The sequence below is a fragment of the Temnothorax longispinosus genome, chromosome 8 (assembly GCF_030848805.1).
Source record: "Temnothorax longispinosus isolate EJ_2023e chromosome 8, Tlon_JGU_v1, whole genome shotgun sequence".
NCBI classification, from domain to species: Eukaryota; Metazoa; Arthropoda; class Insecta; order Hymenoptera; family Formicidae; genus Temnothorax; species Temnothorax longispinosus.
The window spans coordinates 244,922-265,119 of record NC_092365.1 but is presented as its reverse complement, the minus strand read 5'-3'; the positions used below and the strand labels follow the sequence as shown (position 1 = coordinate 265,119).

The following is a 20,198-nucleotide window of genomic DNA, read 5'->3' as shown; positions in this document are numbered from 1 at the left end:
TTAATCTCACCTCGTGGCAAAAAGATTTTCTTTCATGCTTCTCTAAAACGTTCCAAACAATAGTGCAACCGCAGCAAGATCTAATGTCTCCGTCACAAACCGTTACTTGCGTTCGTGTAGCGCGACAAAATTTGTTAAAGCGCTTGTGTAAGCATAGCTCGGAGTTCCTTACCGATGATTACCGCTCGAAAAAATGTACGGTATATTCTCGCTATTTTTCGGCCTCTCTTGTTATCTATTCACGTCGAATCTTGATCATTATCTTCTTAACAGAAAATGGGAGCTTCCGACGGCCAATAATTTATCAGTCCTGAAATTATTATGAATACGCTTCGTCGATTCTTCCCAAGGAAACAAAATGATTTTTGTCGCAGAATAATGCTGCATGCTTTCCTTAATGCACTTTATGATTGCTTCGTTATTGCTGTTGAGGTTTAACGCGAAATCACAGAGGATTACTGATGTGTGTGCACTGTGCACAGGGGAATTCGCGCGCGGCAGTAGACAAGCCTTAATCCTTCTTAACGCCACTAAAGCTGCGTCGAGAAGACCCTTAGCTATCTATACGGCCGCGAAAACAGAATCAACAACGTTTAACAATGTTTTCCGACGCTTTGTACAATTAAATTGCCGTGAGATCCGACAACTCTAACAACGAACGCGAACTTTGACATGGCCGTGCCATGTCATTCAAGCGCGATACCATCCGTCGCGCGTTTTATACACGCGTGCGCCGTGTATAGTCTCGATTATCAAGTCCGACGGGTCCGGTCGCGACATTATAAACCTGTCGAATTTGCAATAAACCGGAACTATCGCGCGTCGAGCGGACGAGATGGCGGGAACATCTTTTGGCCTTTCGCGACCTCGCACGACGAAGATTGATCGCGTTCGGTTTTTCACATCAGGTTCCTCTCTCTCCCCTCGGATCACCCGCGGATCACCCACCGATAACCTGCCCGGCACTCGTGTCCGTTGCGATTAACAGTGAAATCATTTTTCGCACGCCGCATTCATGACGTCGTCGGTTTATTTTATTGTTAGCTCGAATTAAAGCTCCTTGCTAAAGGGCGATTAACTAGAATGACTTACTTGCGCACACTTAACGAAATTGTTCGGAAGCTCGCTCGGGTATATACACGTGCATATATGTATATATACTGTTAAATTTGTCGAGTTAGAAAAAAAAGTAATTTCGTTCTTTCGCGGACTCAAAAAGATCGCTCCGTTTGCAGTGTTCGCGCGTGAAGCGCCGGCATCTCAGCGTTCCTCTTCTTCGCGCGATATGACGATCCATCTGAACGACGGTTTCGCTTACTCTTCTCCATGACTAGATCGCGTGTCCGTTGAACTCTTTGTCAGATCCCTCTTCCGCGCATCACTTCCGTAAACTTTCGGTTATTGTTTAATATTTTAAGATTTTTTTAAATTGCCTGTAATGCCTGTCACACAATATACGCGTTCACCAATACGTATATAAGGTTTCACAATCTTTCTCGATTTCCTCTCTGATAAACTCGCGAGATCCGCTCGATCTCTCTCCCTCTCCCTCCTTCTCTGCCTTCCCCTTCCCTTCCCCTTCTCTCTCCCTCTCTCTTCCTTGTCGAGATAATGAATTATCAACGTATGATATTTAAACACATGAACACAGTCGCACGATTCAATTTACCGCACCCATCTGGAGCAAGCAATTATCACGTAGCATATCCGCGTCCCGCTCACGATTCATTTTACCGAGATTTCCACCGTTCACACGCTGAAGAGCCGTGCGCGCAAAGAGAAACGCAAACTATAATCAACACAAAAACTATCAACGCGCTGTCAGAAATAAATCAGTAGCTGATTAAAAATCGAAGCGACGCTGGGATATACATGAAACGTCGCCGATCGTCGTCACTGTCATACGGCGTGCCGTGTATTGTTGCGTGTCCACAAGACCTTGGCGGACTGACCATCGTTCGTCGTCCCGGTCGTCCGTCGTCCGCGACGATCGCCTGGTCGGCACCGATCCGCTCGATATGCGACGCGCGCGATTTCGTTACGCGCGATCACGCGATCACGAGGGTCGCGTGCCGTGACTTGGGACGCGGAAGCGCGCGTGCTTGTTTTCAGGGCGACAGCCCGCAACCAACTGTGGCTCCTTGCCCGCCACCTCGTAGTTCTACTACCCTCCGCAGCCCGAGCAGGGGTGGCCTGGCGCTTCTGCACGCGCTTGGCGCGCATAGATTACGAGACGCGTCCTTCTCTCCCATGTCCGCGATCATGGGGATGTTGATCGCTTTCTCTCTCTCTCTCTCTCTCTCTCTCTCTCTCTCTCTCTCTCTCTCTCTCTCTCTCTCTCTCTCTCTCTCTCTCTCTTTTTCGTCCAGCAGGTGCCCGCACCTGCTCGCGACCGGGACCGGGAGAGCAGGTCACCCTCGCAATCTTTTTTCTACCCTACAGCTTGTCGGGATAATCTCCCTCGGAAAGATTAATAATCTTCCACTAAAACACAACAGAGAGAAAGAGAGAGAGAGAGAGAGAGAGAGAGAGAGAGAGTCCAAAAGCGGATGAAATATAAATTTCGAAAAGTTTATTTAAAAGGTAACCAAACGTGGTTGCTGTAAAAAGTTTGTCATTTTTCGATTAAGAGGAAAAATGCAGTTGCGAAATTGTAGGACAAAACCATCTACCTTTGTGTTTCTTTTTCTCGTCATAGTGCCGTATGTGTGGATCAATAGATTTGAATAAATTGGCATTGTTTCTGTTTTTGTTATGATTGTATTAAGGTTTGTAATTTTAACCTTTATTTCAATAAAAATCATGATATTTACCAAACGATTAAAATTCTTCTGAAAATGGGACGATAGCAAATATCGAGGTAACAAGTAGAAATTAAAAATACCACCTAAAACTACAAATTCTAATTAAACAAAAAATTCTAACTATAAGTAAAAATAAGATTTTTTTAGTTCTAAATTATTCTTTAATCCTTGATGTATGGATCATATAGATGTTATATTGGAAAAAAGTTTTTCGGACAAGTCGTCAATAAAAACTCGGTTCGCAATTTAAATGACTCGTCGAAAAGTTTGTGGAAAAACCGATTCAATTAATTTTAGGCTGACGAGTTTTCGCTTGTAATGAATTATGGATTATATTTCCAAGAAGGCTCCAATATTCATAGACGCAAAGAGCGATTTCGCTCTATAATTCAGTCACCAAAATCTTGCTCGACTATCTTCGCCATCCGCGCTTTATTCACGCTTGCTCCTCTGCTGTCTCCCATAATCTTGTCTGTAATCTTCTTCATTTTTGAAAGACCGGCCGCAGTGCATCTCCGCTTTCATCGTACTTGCTACGGATTTCTGGATTACCGATTTATTACCGTCTCGTTACCCGGGAGATCAATTAAGTTGCATGCCTCTCGAGCGAATGGTAGAGCGTGGTACATATACATTTTACCACGCTCCGCCAAACTGTACTATAATTCTTATCAGTTTTTCAAATGTTACACTAATTTAAATTAAAAAAGAAAAAGAAAATTATTAAAGATATTTGCGGTAACCAAGTTTGAGGAAACCAATAACAAGAGATTCTAGAAAATAAAAAATAAAAGTTAGCTAAAAATACATTATTCTTGTTCGGTTGTCTTTGATTTTTCACTTTTCTGTGTTCTGATACTTTCCACGCCGGCTTATCTCTTCGCGAAGATACAGCGGGTTCAACGGATTTACAAGAGATCGCTGCCAGTAGACGTAGATGTCGTCGGGGTGGAAAAGCACAGACAAAAGTGTACAGAAGTCGAGACAACTTCATAGAAATGCATATGACTAAGCGACACGGCCGAACTCGTCGCGATTAAAGCCGGAACCCTTTTTTGAGGGCACGAGACTGGAAACTTTACTTCGATAAGGCTCGCCTACGTTCTCTCGGTAGGACATATTTGATAATGTCAGACTCAGTTGGCTTGAAATATTGTGGCATTAATGACGACAGCGCGAGTTTCGGGGTCTCGTAAGGAAGTTGCTTCGAAGTTAGTTGGAGATTTATTTCTTTTAAGTTGAAACTTATATTCATTAATAGAGATAATTCTAAAATTAATCGACATAGGATACACATGTATATGTATATCGAAGAATACTCAAAGATATTTTTAGATATAAAATCCTGCTTTTAACAGTGTGAAATTTGTTCAATTTAAGAAGACGAAAATATTCTCTACTTTTCTCTCTCTCTCTCTCTCTCTCTCTCTCTCTCTCTCTCTCTCTCGTTGGATAGAAATAAGATTAATTTTATCCAAATTAAGTAGCTTAAGAAATTCATATTTGAAAAATGTATTGACATTTTTTAAATGTTCATGAAATACGTAGTTACATATCTCCATGTTGTAAGCATATAGACATGCATAAAATCGAAAATACACTAAATTAATTTCAGAATTTAAACTGTTTAGAATTTTTCTTTTTTGAGATATTATTAAATATGAGATGTTTCAGATGTTTATATAAATATATTTGTAACTTTATATTTTTTTCGAAGAATGTAAAACTGCATAAAATTGATTATGAAATACTTTTAAGAGATTAAATACATTTATCTCTTTTTTGCATACAATAAGTAGAAGTAAAATATTTTCGTCCTTTTAAAATTGACAAGTTTTATGTTAAGCGATAGTAGGATACTTTTTCCAGGACATAACATTTTTTTATATTCTATCCTTCGATACAACGTGATCTTCAATTGAGCGCTTACATCCAACACGTTCGCGTATATATGTTTCTGCTCTCGTACGATCGTGACTTGAATGTTGACGTTAAAATTGCCCCCGAAGAATCTTCTTTAAAACCATATAATTTATAATATTTATAATATTTTCAACATCTTTTAATTGCTCAAAATTTGGCCGTTTTTAAATTATTTTATAGCTGTTTGCTTAGTTGAGCGAGATTATTATTTTTTATTTGTTCATATAATTTATATTATATAAAATAAATAATAAGTGAAATGACCACGTTACAACAGATATCTCAAAACTTTTGTTTATATATAGAATATACAAACGATTTGTCATTGATCAACATAGGAAAGAAGCGATGCATGCGTTGTACCTTATGTTACGAAGTTATGTAGCACAGTTGCGCTACTAGCCCTTGTTATAAAAATATTCTAGTATTATTAATGATGTATCCGTATATATTTTTTTTATATTTGAACACCTCCATTTTTCGCAGAAAGATCTCGGCCTGTCAGTTCAATGTTACGGATGATTACTTCCGACCGGATCTGACTCCCACCGATCTTTTCAAGTTCAATACCTAACAAGAAACTATCGGGGGGAAGCTAGTGGACGAAAGACGAAAGCGCGGGCTAGCGTAATCCTCTTTTCTTATTGATTGGCACACAGCTCGTTGCCATAGTTACCAAAAGGTTGCTACAATCCTTTCATCAGGTGCCATTTATTGGACGAGCATTACTTGCCTGAGCTCATAAGCTCATAGTGATATTAGGAGAACGTTGCAAACAGCGTTCGTAACGGAGAGCGAATTACTCGAATAGCGCGGGCGAGCTTCAGCCCACATTCCATCGAATCCGACACGAAGCTTTACGCGATTTTAAAGCAAGTTGCGCGTAAACAAATGCAGGACGTTCCGTCCGAGTATGGCGCGGCACGTCGAAAATGCATTTGTTTGCATACAACTTTGCATTCGTTCCATCATCGACGTATCGCATCGTGATAACGCCCGCGCCGCGCGCCGGTGGAATGCAGGCTCTATTTTCCCACGAATCCCAAACGCGAGCAACGAAATTTATTCACTTCGGGAAGCTGCCTCCTCTTGCCTCCTGGTTGTTGAACGTTGCGTCCCGTCGACGCGAAAACGTGCGTTTTGATGCTGTAAAGTGTAAAAGTCCGGTTATTCCCTCGTGGTAGCTATATAGGCCACAGGTTGCCCATCGGGGGTATAAGTTAAATGAAAAAGTTTTCATCTTCTTTGCGAGAGGATATCGAAAAATTTAATCCTTAATCTCGTTTGTAATCAAACGCGTGTACAATTATAAGCAGAAACGTTTGCTTGCATGTCAAAAGCATATCCGTGAATAATAACAATTATTTTATTAAATAAATGATCGATATTTGTCTGACAATGAGAAGGATCTAAGTAAGTGACGATCGAGACTAATAGTATAGTATAGAACAACTATACATTTTGCATATCGTATCACACAAATATGCATCTTCTGTCCCACATACGTACGCAAAATTTAATTCTTTATAATAAAGAGTAATTTCTATAATATAATTATTATGATAGCAAATTGATTTGATTTTATAGTGAGCTAACACACAGAAGCTATGAAAATTATAGTGAGATCTCCTTTAATCATACTTTACACTTGCAGACATTGCTTCATCGATAGGCGCATCAGGCGCATGTAATATTTTCCATCGAATATTAATGCAATAAGGTGGCTAGCGGGCCGCTATTGTCGATCGGGCTACATTGCGGTTGAAATGTTTGTGCAGTTAGCTGCAAGTTTGCGCGCAAACATATCCCGCGTCCGGACGTGGGCACACAGTAGCAACGTCATGTGTCGGACGAAGTGGGGCGTCGAAATCAATCGAACAAGCGAATTAATTGTTCGGATGATGCGTGCGTGCATTCACAGACGTTGTGTTCCGCAAACACAGCGTTATCACGCATATCAGAAGGTTCCGTTCTTATCCAGGTAATGAAAAGAGCTGATTCTCATTTCATATCCTGATGATAAACGTCAGTTAATTTTGAAGGTATTTTAAAGGTATTTTGTAGAATTATATTCTTGTAGCTATATTTACTCGTATCCTCCTCGAACATTTTTTTCTTATCTTGACTTTTTCTATAACGAAACGGATATCTAATCGCTAAAATATCGGAAATTATACATTGAGATTTTTATATATTAATACGATAGGGAGGTAATCAGTTAAATACTTTCAGCGGAAATAAATAATACTTTTTTATATTTTCTACATGTATGAACTGAAATATAAATTAATGAATTATTGAAATTAATATGTGAGCCATTATTATGCTTTTTAAATTATTTGCGTGGTTATGATTGTGCGTATATTATACACGCTAAATGTAAAATAATTTATAAGTATATATGTTTAAAAAATTTTTTTAAATTCAAACGATTGTAAAAGCTGAATAGAAACCATAATTTTTTGTTCTTAAAAGCGAGACTTTAATTTGAGTAACGCCGTCGAACTAATTTTCTTTCATAAATAGCAATTTATTGCGACAGATAATTAAGTTAAATATAATTATGTTCGTCTTCAGTCTAGACTAAATTATTCACAGCAGCGCAGGACTCCGGATTGCCTGTGAAATTACTTTTAAAGCTGATTTCAAGTTTCGGGCCTCTTCCTTATTACGACCGCGAAGGCCGCGAAGCTTTCCTTTGAGAGGACAGCCTCGATCAATGTTTGTCTCAAATGGCGAAAAACGTCCCTATTTTGCGCAAACTTTGCGGAAATGTTTCAGTTGAACGATCATAGTTATAAATATAAATTGACTTAAAAGAATAATACATAAATCAATTGAAATAAAAGAGGTTAGACACGAACATCCAGTTGTGGCTCTAGCCCCTTTTATTTCAATTGATCATGCTTATCACCTTTTTCAGCCATTTTCTTATTAGCTTTTCTCCAACATTGCTTGAGATTCTTGAAAAGTTTCCTCGTCTTGTAAACTATTTTTTTTCCAAAATATTCGTTCAAGATTCCGAGCCAATTCGCGCAGAAATCATTCACGCGCCGATGCACGCTCCTCGCATTCATCTTCGTAATTCTCTCCGCGTTCGTTGTTCAACAATTGAGTATTTATAAGGCAATGCGTTAAGCGAAAGAGTGAGTGAGGGAGTGAGGGGGAGAGAGAGAGAGAGAGAGAGAGAAGCCGGAGAAACGCAAGTGTGAGCGGAAATTCAAATAAGAGCAGAATGAAAGCACCGTGCGGGAACACGAATAATGGAAGCACCTTGCATTGCGAGTCGGCACAGAGTCGTTAAATTTTGTTTGGAGGTTGTTTGGTTAACGATTTGGCATTTCCTGGTGTGAATCTATGTTAATATTTAAAAAGACTGTTGTTTTTTAATAACTAATTAATAAACTATTGATTAATTTACCAATAGCATCCTTTATCGCTCGTGTTTTGGCCTTTGACTTTTCTATATTGCTTTTTTATATACAAAGTTATAGCGTAATTCGTAGCGTATAAAGCACGTGCTTAACGTAAAAAAAAACACACATGTGCCTTGTCGCAACCTCGTATTTTATCCTAACGCGCGGAGGAATTTTGACAGTGAGAAGGTATTGACGCGTCCCTGCAGCGTGCGCTATATATCGGAGCGCTCTCGCGAAACCGCGGCACTACGTCATCGCACTCCTCGCGGGCTGTCAATCAATGTGGTGATCGGGTACATACGACCGCACTCTGCACCGTGGTCCCTTGGGGGTCATAAAGCCTGGAGGCCTGGAACCGCACGGGAGGTTTTGAAATTTATTCTCCCGCTCTTGATTATGTCAGAGTTGATCCTTTTTCGCTGGTGGATCCTCTTTCACGTTTGGTACCAAACAGTAAGGAATGTAATCTTACTTTATTAGACAAAATGATTTTTATTTGCGATTAAATCTATCTCTCTATGTACGAAAATAGTCCAGAAATAAAAATCATCGGGTCTCGGTTTAAAGTTCCTACCACAATTAAGCCATGACGCGCAGTTTCGTCGCAGTGTCGTTGAGACGACATTGTCATCGTTCGCGATTCGTCAACGTGTCAACGTGACATAAAGAAACGCATTGTCGGGATGGGATCGTGGATGAAAAACGACAAACCCCGCGAAAGAGGGCATCATTCGCGCTCAGACGGCAACCTACGCGGCCCCGTCACCTTTTCCTCGCCGAGAGATCCGACATTGTGTCACCCACTTGTCACAAGCAGGCTGCACGCAGCCGGTTTAGCCGGTGCAAGTAGTTCGTTGCGAAATGCTAAATACCGCCGACGTGCCGCGCGTCTATTTATAGAGTCGACACGATCAATAGACACCCGCTACAGAATAGAGCGAGCGACCGAACGAGAGAAGAGGGAGGGAGGGAGGGAGGAAAAAACATGAAAAAGAGGGAAATTGAGAAAGTGAATGGAAAAGAAAAAAGAAACCTGTGGGAGAAAGAAACCAGGGAAAGAGAAAAAAGAGAATAAAAAGAGAAAGAAAGAAAAATGAAAAGAACGAAATGCTGACGAACGAGAGAGAAAATGGAAGTGGAAAGATGTTCTGTCCTTACACTTCGCTACTCCTGGCAATTTCGATTCACCATCCCTCTGACGAGCTTAATCGACAATTTGACTCCTGAAACTCGACATCGACAATTTTTTATTATCTGACTTTTATCGTCAAACTAACCAGAGCATTTTCCAAGGGCTATACGCTTTTATACATATGCGTAAATACGACAACAAGATGTCATGCACAATGTTTCATAGCCTGCGACTTTATTTTTGATGATGGATGATTCTTTAATCAATTCGTAATCGACTTTCCTTATAGCAAAGATAACTTCTTAATTTTTAATATAAAATATACATAAAGACTAATTTTGTTATTTAACAGTTTGCTAAAAAAAACTTTTTTGTTTCAATTTCGTTTATCGTAACTCGAAGATTAGCAATATATTGATTAGCTCATATAATGTTGTCGCTAAGGAAAAATTACTCTAAAATCATCAAAGAATTTCTGATCAAAATTAAAATTGCGATTATAGAACATAACGTCCCTTACATGTCTCTTATCATAGTTTTATATATATTATATATATATATATATATATATATATGTACCGTTTTTCTTTCTTTATTTATCTCGATTTTATATTTTTCTAGTGTGGACACATATCGCATATCTTGTTTCACAAAACTGTGCTTCAAATCAATGACGCTCCATATCAAATTAAGCTCAGTATCAATTAATTTCATATATGCGAGATAACTAAAATTATTTTAAGTTACTTATATTTAAACTTATTTTTAAATTAAATAAATAAATATTATTTAAACGTAATCAAAGATAAAATCGTACGTCGAAATTTTTTTCCTTTTGGTGATAATTACTCCAACGAATCGTACAACTTTATTTTTGTATTTTTACAAGCAATAAATGTATTTAACTGATTTTTTAAATCTTTAGCCTGCGCTGCTTTTAGAATGCCGTCGGCTTATTTAAACTTTATTCCTGGCTTGACACTGTAAATCCCTTTTTATATATTAAGACCTTTTATATACTAAAGTTTTCTTCTCTGAAGAAATATTTTCTAGATTATCTTTATAAAGAGAGATATTTTATACTTTATTCTTTATTTTTATTTATGATTATAAAAAGATATTCAGTGGTTTTAAAATATTCTCTTTCTCTCTCTCTCTCTCTCTCTCTCTCTCTCTCTCTCTCTCTCTCTCTCTCTCTCTCTCTCTATATATATATATATATATATATATATATATATATATATATATATATGGAATAACGTAAAAACCGACTAAAAGTCCATTTGAGATTAACAATATTTACGCTTCAATTGCGATATGAATCGAACCGATCCAGTGACGTTAGTAATTTTCCTATTCTTATTTTTCGTATACGATCTATAACTATGTATATACATTTCTAATGCAAATCTCCATGACAAAGTTGACGAAAAGCAAAACTACGATCGTGGATACGTAACGGAATTTTAATATATTTCCAATATTATATTTCAACTTGATATATCGGACTATCTTTTATCCTCCTCAATATGGAAGTTGTATTCGCATTCAAAGTCTACCGTAACTTCACATCCCAAAGGAAACCAGAGGAGTGCATAAAGCTTGAAGTTCGAAACTTTTCTATAAATTTTATTTTTATTATTATTTTTTAATAAAGGGAATATTTGAGCTTATGCAATAAAGTACTTCTTATTGCAAAAAATAAAGCTCAAAATTTAGTTAAGCCTTCGCTGCAATGCACTTTATCGTATATGAATTGTGTGCGTTTTACTCCTAACTTTGGTATAATTGTTTTTAATTAGTAATCTAACGAAGTCAGGTACTGATTTGCCAAAAAAGAATTACATCGTCTCTGTTTTCATAAAAAATAATAAAATTTCTTTTAAAACTGTTAAATATTTTAACTAGCAAAAGAAACAAAAGACATCTTTTTATCAACAAAACATTTGGGTTAAAACTTTTATGTTTAATTTTTAGATAATAACGAATTATAACTCGACTTTTTTAAAACTCGACAAAAGAAAGCGTATCGAACAAGTCCTAACAATTTTTTCAATTACAAAATCGAATAGCTAGCAAATATAAGAATTGTTTGTGTTGCGAATCGACCAATAAAAATTTGTAATAAAATTAATATAGTATCTTTCTTGTGTAATCATAACAAAGCTCGCGGTTATGAAACAGATCGTGGCTCGTTTGATCAGAGACTTATTATGTATGCATGTGCGACAATGAAAATGACTTGGTAGCGTACGCGGCAGCATCTTGAATTGCCGGCGCCGCGTCGCGCCAGGCCACGCGGTTGGGAGTAATCGATATTTGCGAGCGAGTCGATATCTCACGACAAGGCCACGCTACGACCCTTCTACATTATTGATGCTTGACGGACGGCCTTTGTGGAATGAAGTGTCCCGCTGTTTGCGGGTCACCAAGCCTTGGCGTGCCGATGCGACGGTGTTACGACAGTTTTCTCGCTGCACGCTGCTTGCTTTTTCCTCCTTTTCCTCCTCTTCTTCCACTTCCTCCACTTCCTCCTCTTCATACAGGCACATCGACATCCACCTTCTCGGTAATGAAATGAATGCATCCAGTCGCAAGATAGAATAGTATTTTTCATCATCGCGAGACGCGCGCAAAGATGGAAAAGCTAATTCTGTACTTTCTTCCTTCAGGACGACGCGCCAGACAAAGTTGTCTGCATTCGATAAGCTGTCTGTATTATTTTATCTGCTTTTTTAAAAATACCATTGAACCTTCTCAACTCGAACATATATACATATATATACGTTTCGAGATTCCCCAATTTAATCTTTTTGATTTCTTATAAATTTTTAAGTATGTACGTACGTGAAGATTTTGTCGACGTTTAAAGGAGTTTTATGAAGTTTTGTTTTTATATCGATTTCTTACAAAATGCCAAGTTTATGACTGCTTTTCATTCTTCAACCAAAACCTAACTCTAAAAAGATTATAATATCTGATTAAAAAATGAAATTTTCTTGCCAATGTTGCCCTACAACGATTTACAAGTTTTTTCTTCTTTTTGATTTTTGATTTTTAACCATCAGGGTCACGATATTACGACTTAAATAAAAATTAAGTAGAAAAGTTTAACGAGACAGATCACCAGAGCGAGATACGCGATAAAGGTTTCGCCAAATTTTTAAAGTCAAAAGCGAGGGTAAGTTGCTTTCGGTAAAGTACATTTGTTTTTATGTGCCACTGAAATGATGTGGATATGAGAAACACATTCTTTAGATACGGGAATTGAAACCTTGCCGATTTATGATCGTGTCGCATGTTTCCCATCGACAAAGCCGTGACAGCTCAACCAATGATCGATACAACCCCTCTCGCCTCTTTATTGCATTTACAGCGACAAACATGTCGCGCGCGTGTATACATGGCATTTGGCATTTGGCAATAGACAATGACACTTAAGTAGCTCTGCGCTTCGCACTCACAAACATCGACAAACTATATATTTCTCATATTGCAACTTTTTCAATGCATTTCGTTTCTTTTTTATTTTAAAGATTTAAATATGTATGTTTCGGAATTTTTTAATTCTTTTAGATTACAATTCCGTTTAAACAAAGTAATCTTAACAAAGAATATTTTTACAGAGTATCAAATAAAATATTTCTGTTCTCTTAATCTTAGAGAGCTTAAGAACATTTCACACTACAATCCCGGTTAAAGACTTGCATAAATGTTTCTCGTGAGATAATAGAAGAGTTTATCAGATTCAGCAAGATTTATGTTTTTTCCTCTCTAGTTTATTGTATGTATAAGCAAGAAGCCGTAAAAGATGCACTTGAGCGCATCGAAATATACAAACATCGACAACGTTTAACATTCACGATGACATAAAGTGTTACTCAAATTTTCAAATTTTATATTTTGTTAAGTTGATGCGAGACATTTATCGTTTTTCTGTTAAACTAGATAAAGTCACTGAATCATGTCATTTAAAAAAATTGAAGAATCCTTTCAATGGCAGATATTATACTTCAATTGAGAAAAGTTACCTCTCTCTCATAAAACTGTGTAATTTTGTTTTCAGCCTTATTTGACAAATGTTATTGCAAACCATTTAAAGGACTGAATTGAAACAACGACGTTTTATTCCGAAAGAAAAAATGTTTTACCCAGAGATGATTCGTTTTTGCTGTTTATAATTATAATATAGCCACGAAGGAGCTTTGGTCTTATTTAATTTTACGACTTATATTGTCGACTTCGTTCCTAATAAGATTTGATTGAATGTTCCATCGGCATCGGTCTAATAATACTCAGAATCAGTTTCCCGAAGCGTGTCCGGCTATTTTCATGACATGGAACATGTCTAGCCAAGTTATTAAAAAATAAAACGACGCAGACGACTGCATAGGAAAGGTCGTGGCAATTAATGACATTCGTCGATTTTGTACCGGCTAAATATAACAATATTCCACGTACACTGCAATGCGGAATTCGTGGGTTTCGTGCATAGAAGATTATAGTTAGGTTTGTTCGTTACCGCGAGCGATCGCAAGGCGGAGGAATTCGTTTTATTAGGGCTCTTCACCGTCACGCTTTCAGCAAGATTTCCATTTCTTTGCTTGAGTTTATAGCTTATAGATGTGGTATATCCTTATTTTGCAGCGTTTTACAGGTTAACGCGTTACAGGTTATTACATATACATATATCAACAAAATTCTGTGAATATTTGCGACTATGAAACTCATCGCGAGCTACCGTCACCCAGATTTTCGTACAAGAATGAATCGCGTGAATTATTTCAACAGATTTCCTACACTCGCACTCGTGTCTCTCGATCATGACGAATGCCGCGTCCCGTGGATAATAAAGTCTTTCTTTGTTCGAAAAATAGCGAAGCTCATGAAAAGGACGACTTCTGGCGAAAATATCACAGTAATATATAGAATTTTTCAGCCAAAAAGTTATTAGTTTAGGCATTTAAGATTATTAGGTATTTTTAATTTTGCATTATTATTAAAATTTTGATACTTTGCGATTGGTAAATGTTTAATATAATATAAAATATATGCAAAGAATTAAACATGTAAAATTAAAGATAAACATCAGCAATTTTCATAATATTATTAAGTATCAATAAATATGTTTTTGTAAATTGTTGTAACCAACACTTGTGGACCATTGATATTTAAACACAACGTGACCAACTAAAAATTTCTATTAATCTAGAAGCGCTACAATTTTTGAACAATTCGATCACCATTCCATCGATTAAAGTGATTGTTTTTTCGCACTTTAACACAACGTGTGTTGAAAATGGTTCTATACATCACCATAATGTTTTCATCGTCTCTAATGGAAAATCATTCATCGCATTCATGCAGAATTTCACTATTTTATAGCTAATAAAAAGAGATATCGTTGGCAAGATTCAGACATATAATAGTACAAGAAAATTATTTTTAATATAATATGTAATATAGTATGATACGTGACTAATTCTCGTATAGATTTCACGTCTACCTGTATGCGAAATTATAGAAGCGAGAGAAAGATTGGTATTGATCGCGTTAGACACCCTTTCCATATCGCGTGTCCCTCGGGTAGCTCGTCAACAATCTCACTCCTCTCTCATCTTCAACGTTGCCGAACAGTTGCCGTGATCATAAATCTACGTTATTCCCCAACTGCGTATTCAATGTCTCGCGAAAGATTTTTTTACCGGAGAATAACGATAAACTCGTTTCCCTCTGGGCACCAAGTACAAACTGCGAATGACGTAATTCGTAACTCACCACAAATAAACGAAGGAATACCATGAGAAAAAACTACTCCGTCTTTATTTCTAAGACACGTAAATAAATAAATAGAGAGAGAGAGAGAGAGAGAGAGAGAGAGTAAATATGCGGTTAGAACGGTTAGATTAAATTATTGAAATTGCCATATGCGTTTCATGCTCGTGTGAGGTATGTATATTTCGGCTGATGATACATTTCACAAGTTGGAAATGCGTGCCGCAAAAGAATGGCACAAATAAGTTACACCATTCTACGTTTCGGCGTCATATATTCAATAACAAAGACATGGCCTGCGTTTGTTTATTCACATTAAAATTTGCATTTTTTTCAGACTGTCGTTTCTTGCACTATTGTGAAGTTTGCTCAATTTGAAAGAAAAAGAATATTATCTTGTAATTTATGTAACTATCTGCAGAATATCTCTCTGTTTATATGATATTTCTGGTTTAAAATAGTTTCTCTGGGAAAAAAATCAAAGCTTCGTATCTGTCACAAATAAACAGACAGACTCTTAAAGTTTAGGAGGTGGACGGTAAAGATTAAACTTGTTCTTTCATCACTCAGAAGGGAAACGAAAGGAAACGTATATATAAAAAGAATTAAATCATCATTTTGAAAATTTCTATATGTGTCTTAATTCTATACACATTGTGGAATGTACAACAGTAACATCGAAACTAGCTCGTCGTAGAGTTATATACCTTGTGAAAAAAATAATCCTTTTTTCTCACAAAGTTGTCACTTTTTGTTGCGTTCAATGTGTAGCACGTGGTGGAGGCACATTGGTGCAATGTAGGCTTCGTTACATCAATAATTGAGTTGCTACGGAGTATATAAACGCGAAGCTTTATTTTCAAAGTGCGTGTAAACAGAGAAAACTTCTATGTAAAGAATTTATCATTGTATTATAATCGATGTACAGAGGGTTTCATAATAAATAAAAAAACTTTAACAATTTAAGAAACTTATTGTTAGTCTGAATAATGCACATCAGAAAATAATACTGTAAGTAATTATATGTCATATAAATTTTCTTAAATTTTCCAAATTTACACAATTAAACGATATTTAAATTTTATTATAAATGTACCGCGATAAATGTATTGCATATAATCTTTGCAAATGCGAGCGTAGTGAACAATACTAATATAGATCTTCCGATTAAATATAAAGCAATTATTCCTTTCAACATGTAACTATATGCTAATGAGGCCTTCTGACCTCACAGAGGTATATGGATTCTACTGCGTAATGCCAGATTTATTCCTCCCTTTCACCCTCTCTCTCTCTCTCTCTCTCTCTCTCTCTCTGTCTCTGTCTCTCTGTCTCACGCACCCCAATATGTTATTTAATGCCAAGGGATGACGGTGGAATATCACCTGGCACAGTACCCGAGTATATTTTATTTCATCCGACGCAATAAAAAACTACATTCATCAATATCTACGTTCCTTCCCTTCGACATACCGTCACAAATCTAATGTAAGAAAAAGCTAAAGAATATAATATCATCATGATAACGTAAATCTTTTGAACGTGCATATCTTGTCGTCAGTATGCGATACTTGCCTGATAGTAAAATTGAATATCGCGATTATTGGAATTGCATGAACAGTTTAGTCATTAAATGTTGCATATCTTTCTAAGAAAAAAATATAATTTCAAAAAGACCATCGTAGATCCTTGACTTGAATAATATACACGAATAACATGTAGAAGCCTGAAGCCGAATTAACTATGTTAATTCCGTTTCCATGCATTTTTTTATTCATTTATAATTAATGTCTTTTCAGTGGAAATACGAAAATATAAAGTTATTTTTGAGTTTTAGAAAATAAGGTCTCTCATAAAATAAATTTTGATAAAAGTAAGTAACAAAAAACAGATGAGTAGGAAGCACTTAAAAATTTTAGAATAAAAACATTGAGAAAAGTTGCGTGCTTTAATGCAGATTTCTGCCCTAGATAAATGGTAGAAGGCGAATATTGATCAGACGTAGTAGAGAATGTCAGTAAGGGGTCCGCCATCTGTGCGCATCAAACTTAAGCTACGCGAATTATAAGATCATCTATATACATATCAACAATCAGAATATATCTTATAAAACAATGAAAAAATAAAAATTGCCATGTTTCTCTGTGCATGTATCTCTATCATGCGAAGCTTATCATTTGATAAGAATTAACAGACCTAACATAAAATAAAATTAAGAGTTCAAAGCAGCGCGTATTTGATTCGCTTGCCTTATCAGCCGTTCACCACGCTCGATGTATCAAAGAAGAGTTAGCGTTTTTGACAGCATTATAGCATCAATCTTTATTGTCACTTAATAAATATTATAAATATAGCGCGCTTCAAAAAAATATTGATTGGCAGTCCCAAAATTTCTCTCCTTTTCAAAGAGATTGGATATATAAACAACAATATATAATATGCATATGGATAATATGCGTAACCTTTAAGAATTAATTATCCAAGATTAATCCAAGATATAAATCGGATGCTTAGTTTAGTTTTTATCAGTTATAATAAAGATAAGTACAAATATTTTCCCTTTGGAAAAGTCTCACCTATTAATCAAACTAGAATAAAAAGTTGCCAAAAATTGTATGTTTATAATTAAATGCAGTCAAAGAAACCGAAGGAATGCTTTTAAGAAAATTGATATCCTCTTTTGCAGTAATATTCTTGTTGCATAACTTGAACTCATGAAGGCGAAGAAGAACTGAAAGAAGTTACGACATCGTAATTCGAAGTTGGCTACAATAATAAATCCATACGTTCCCGTGCAATGTGTTCTCAGATCACGGTTTATGATTAGTGCTATAGCGAGGAAAGTGCGATTGTTTATTAGAAATTTATATGACAGACGAAATATCTCCGCGTCCGTACGCAAAGCGTTTTATGCTTCCCCAGAGTATTCTTCAGCATACGTCGATAAATAATAAAACTTTATCGCCACGTGGATCGCCACGCAACTGCCTAGCAGAGTTTAAAAAGTTGAATGAAGAAATATTAAGTATTTATTAATATATTTCCGATTTAGAATATAAATTGTATATACATATATATATATATATATATATATATATACATATATGTATATAACACACGAAAGATGCAATGCATGTTATATATTTTTATTATGGAATATCGCAGTTGGAATAGTTGGGACGTTTAATGGTCATATATTTTTCAGCTGATAGAGAAATAATCATATGAGATTAACCGATCGAGTCTTGTATCTTTCAAACTTTTGTAATTTCTCGCATTCGAAATATCTTTTATAGCGAATAATTTCATGATATTTAGTGAATGCAGTTATTCACTGAATAATTATCAGATAAACACGCAATAGCCATTGTAAAGTAAGGAATAAGAAATATAAACGCTGTTTCCAATAACAATATGTACCTACAAGAATTCAGTTTCCTTTTTTTTTCTCGTATAACTGCAATTCTCACGAATGAGTTCTACAAGGATGCGTGTGATGTGTTGTCAGGTATTCCATCAGAAAGCTGTACTAAATTGCATGCAGATACGAAACATTGTAGGTATACTTACACAGAGAAGTGGTACAGGAAGCACTTCCAGCCGGTAGGACGCTCCAGAAAGTTGTAAACTTGACCCTGGAAAGTGGCTTTCCCAGCGCGTCGATGTTCCTTGACGTGATAGCGACCTTCCCAGGTATTGCGATCACCACCGGTTCCCAGCAATAGCCTTGGATCGACACCTGAGGATTTGTCAATTTTACATTTCTATTGAATTCGTAATAAAATCGCAAACAAATCGATACGAGTCATAATATACTACATATAGCAGCCGTAATCAGTCATGACATAAGTACAATATATATTATACTATTCACTATGCAATTTGATTTAAATTCGCCTAAAAGAATAGCTATTGTGTGTATTCGACGGCAAATAAAAGACTTAAAGAATAGAAATATTCCTTTCGACTAAATTATTATAAATTACTATTAAAAAATTATTATTTTCTAACTATGATTTACAATTTTTTAACAAAAGATGCAAATTTTGACAGTCAAAACGATAGACACATACATTAATATTTTGCAAAGATGCAACTAAACTACTAAACGTTTATACTGATTGTGAGTACATTCTTTGAAATACAAGACGTTAACGTATCGGCGTTAATTCTCGCCTTTTACGCGTCTATTTTTGGTACACTTTGGCTTCGCTTTTTCTTTCATCAATCCTTGGCAAACTTGACTGTAACCGAAAGCTCCCTGCTGAAACACTTCCGATTGCAGGATATGACGTCATGCACCCTACCGCGGACCGAGAATGAAACCGATTCGATCAAGTCAATATTTAAAGAATATATCCTCCCCAAAAAATTATAATTAACAATGTCATTGTATACACTGCGCAATTTGCCGCAAATATAGAAGGATAAAAATATTTTATTTAATTGCACGTAGAAATGGCACCATTTCAATATCTATTCATCAATCTCAGTCAGTTCAATATCTAATTATTATCATTCCATTGAGATCAAATAATACATATTTATAAAACTCATGAATGCAGCAGATGCAGTTGCAACTTAATAAATTCAAATATAAAATCAAATGCATAACAAATAATACTAAAAATTGTATCGAAATATGATTGCAATCTTGTAAAATGCACAATTTAAATTTTCTTTTAGTATATTACTTACAATTAAAATACTATATATACCTAAATAAAATCAAAATATTTAAGAATATATGAAATAAATCATATATCTTATCATCTTTCTTTAACAATTAATAAAAATGTAAAGAAAAAAGTTGAATGATTTAATAAGTCTCTGTGACATCTTTTCCATATTTGTAACAATGGATTCACAAAATGTAGTAACATATTTTCCTTAAACGGAAATATATAATTTTTTTAGAGAAGTAAAAAGATTAATTGTAATATAAAGGTTAATTATAATATAAATAAATAACATTAAAAATTTTTCCGATTATTTTAGCTATAAAAGTATTGAGGTAAGAAATAGTTAAATATTTTATAAAATATATAGAATAAAATATATTGTAACAAATAAAATATGAATTTAATAGCTCGAAATGAACTATTGTGATCATGATTACGTATATAAGTTCTTTTGAAAGAATAA

The 20,198-nt window shown here is 35.7% G+C and overlaps 2 protein-coding genes across 9 annotated transcripts in view; both read right to left on the bottom strand.

Annotated features, from left to right (window-relative positions):
• The window catches only part of LOC139817633 (potassium voltage-gated channel subfamily KQT member 1-like), a 47,727-nt gene extending 45,482 nt beyond the window's left edge, over nucleotides 1–2,245 (bottom strand). For 2 of the 5 annotated variants that reach the window (XM_071785869.1, XM_071785870.1), the window contains exon 1: nucleotides 1,939–2,240. In XM_071785869.1, the coding sequence (XP_071641970.1) occupies nucleotides 1,939–1,955 (17 nt within the window). In that variant the 5' untranslated portion in view covers nucleotides 1,956–2,240. Of the gene's footprint in view, nucleotides 1–1,092 lie in introns of all 5 variants that reach the window. The other 3 variants (XM_071785871.1, XM_071785873.1, XM_071785874.1) reach the window with 3 other exon arrangements.
• A 2,255-nt stretch (nucleotides 2,246–4,500) lies between these two features.
• LOC139817638 (uncharacterized) overlaps nucleotides 4,501–20,198 on the bottom strand; it is a 28,941-nt gene continuing 13,243 nt past the window's right edge. Inside the window, exons 4-6 of one of the 4 annotated variants that reach the window (XR_011733283.1) lie at nucleotides 18,624–18,792; nucleotides 17,630–17,784; nucleotides 10,520–17,515 (exon numbers count right to left, since the gene is read on the bottom strand). Coding sequence is in view for 3 of the 4 variants with exons in the window: in XM_071785881.1 (XP_071641982.1) it covers nucleotides 5,753–5,873; nucleotides 18,624–18,792 (290 nt within the window). In the remaining variant the exon portion in view is untranslated. Of the gene's footprint in view, nucleotides 5,874–10,519; nucleotides 17,785–18,619; nucleotides 18,793–20,198 lie in introns of those variants that run through there. The other 3 variants (XM_071785881.1, XM_071785882.1, XM_071785883.1) reach the window with 3 other exon arrangements.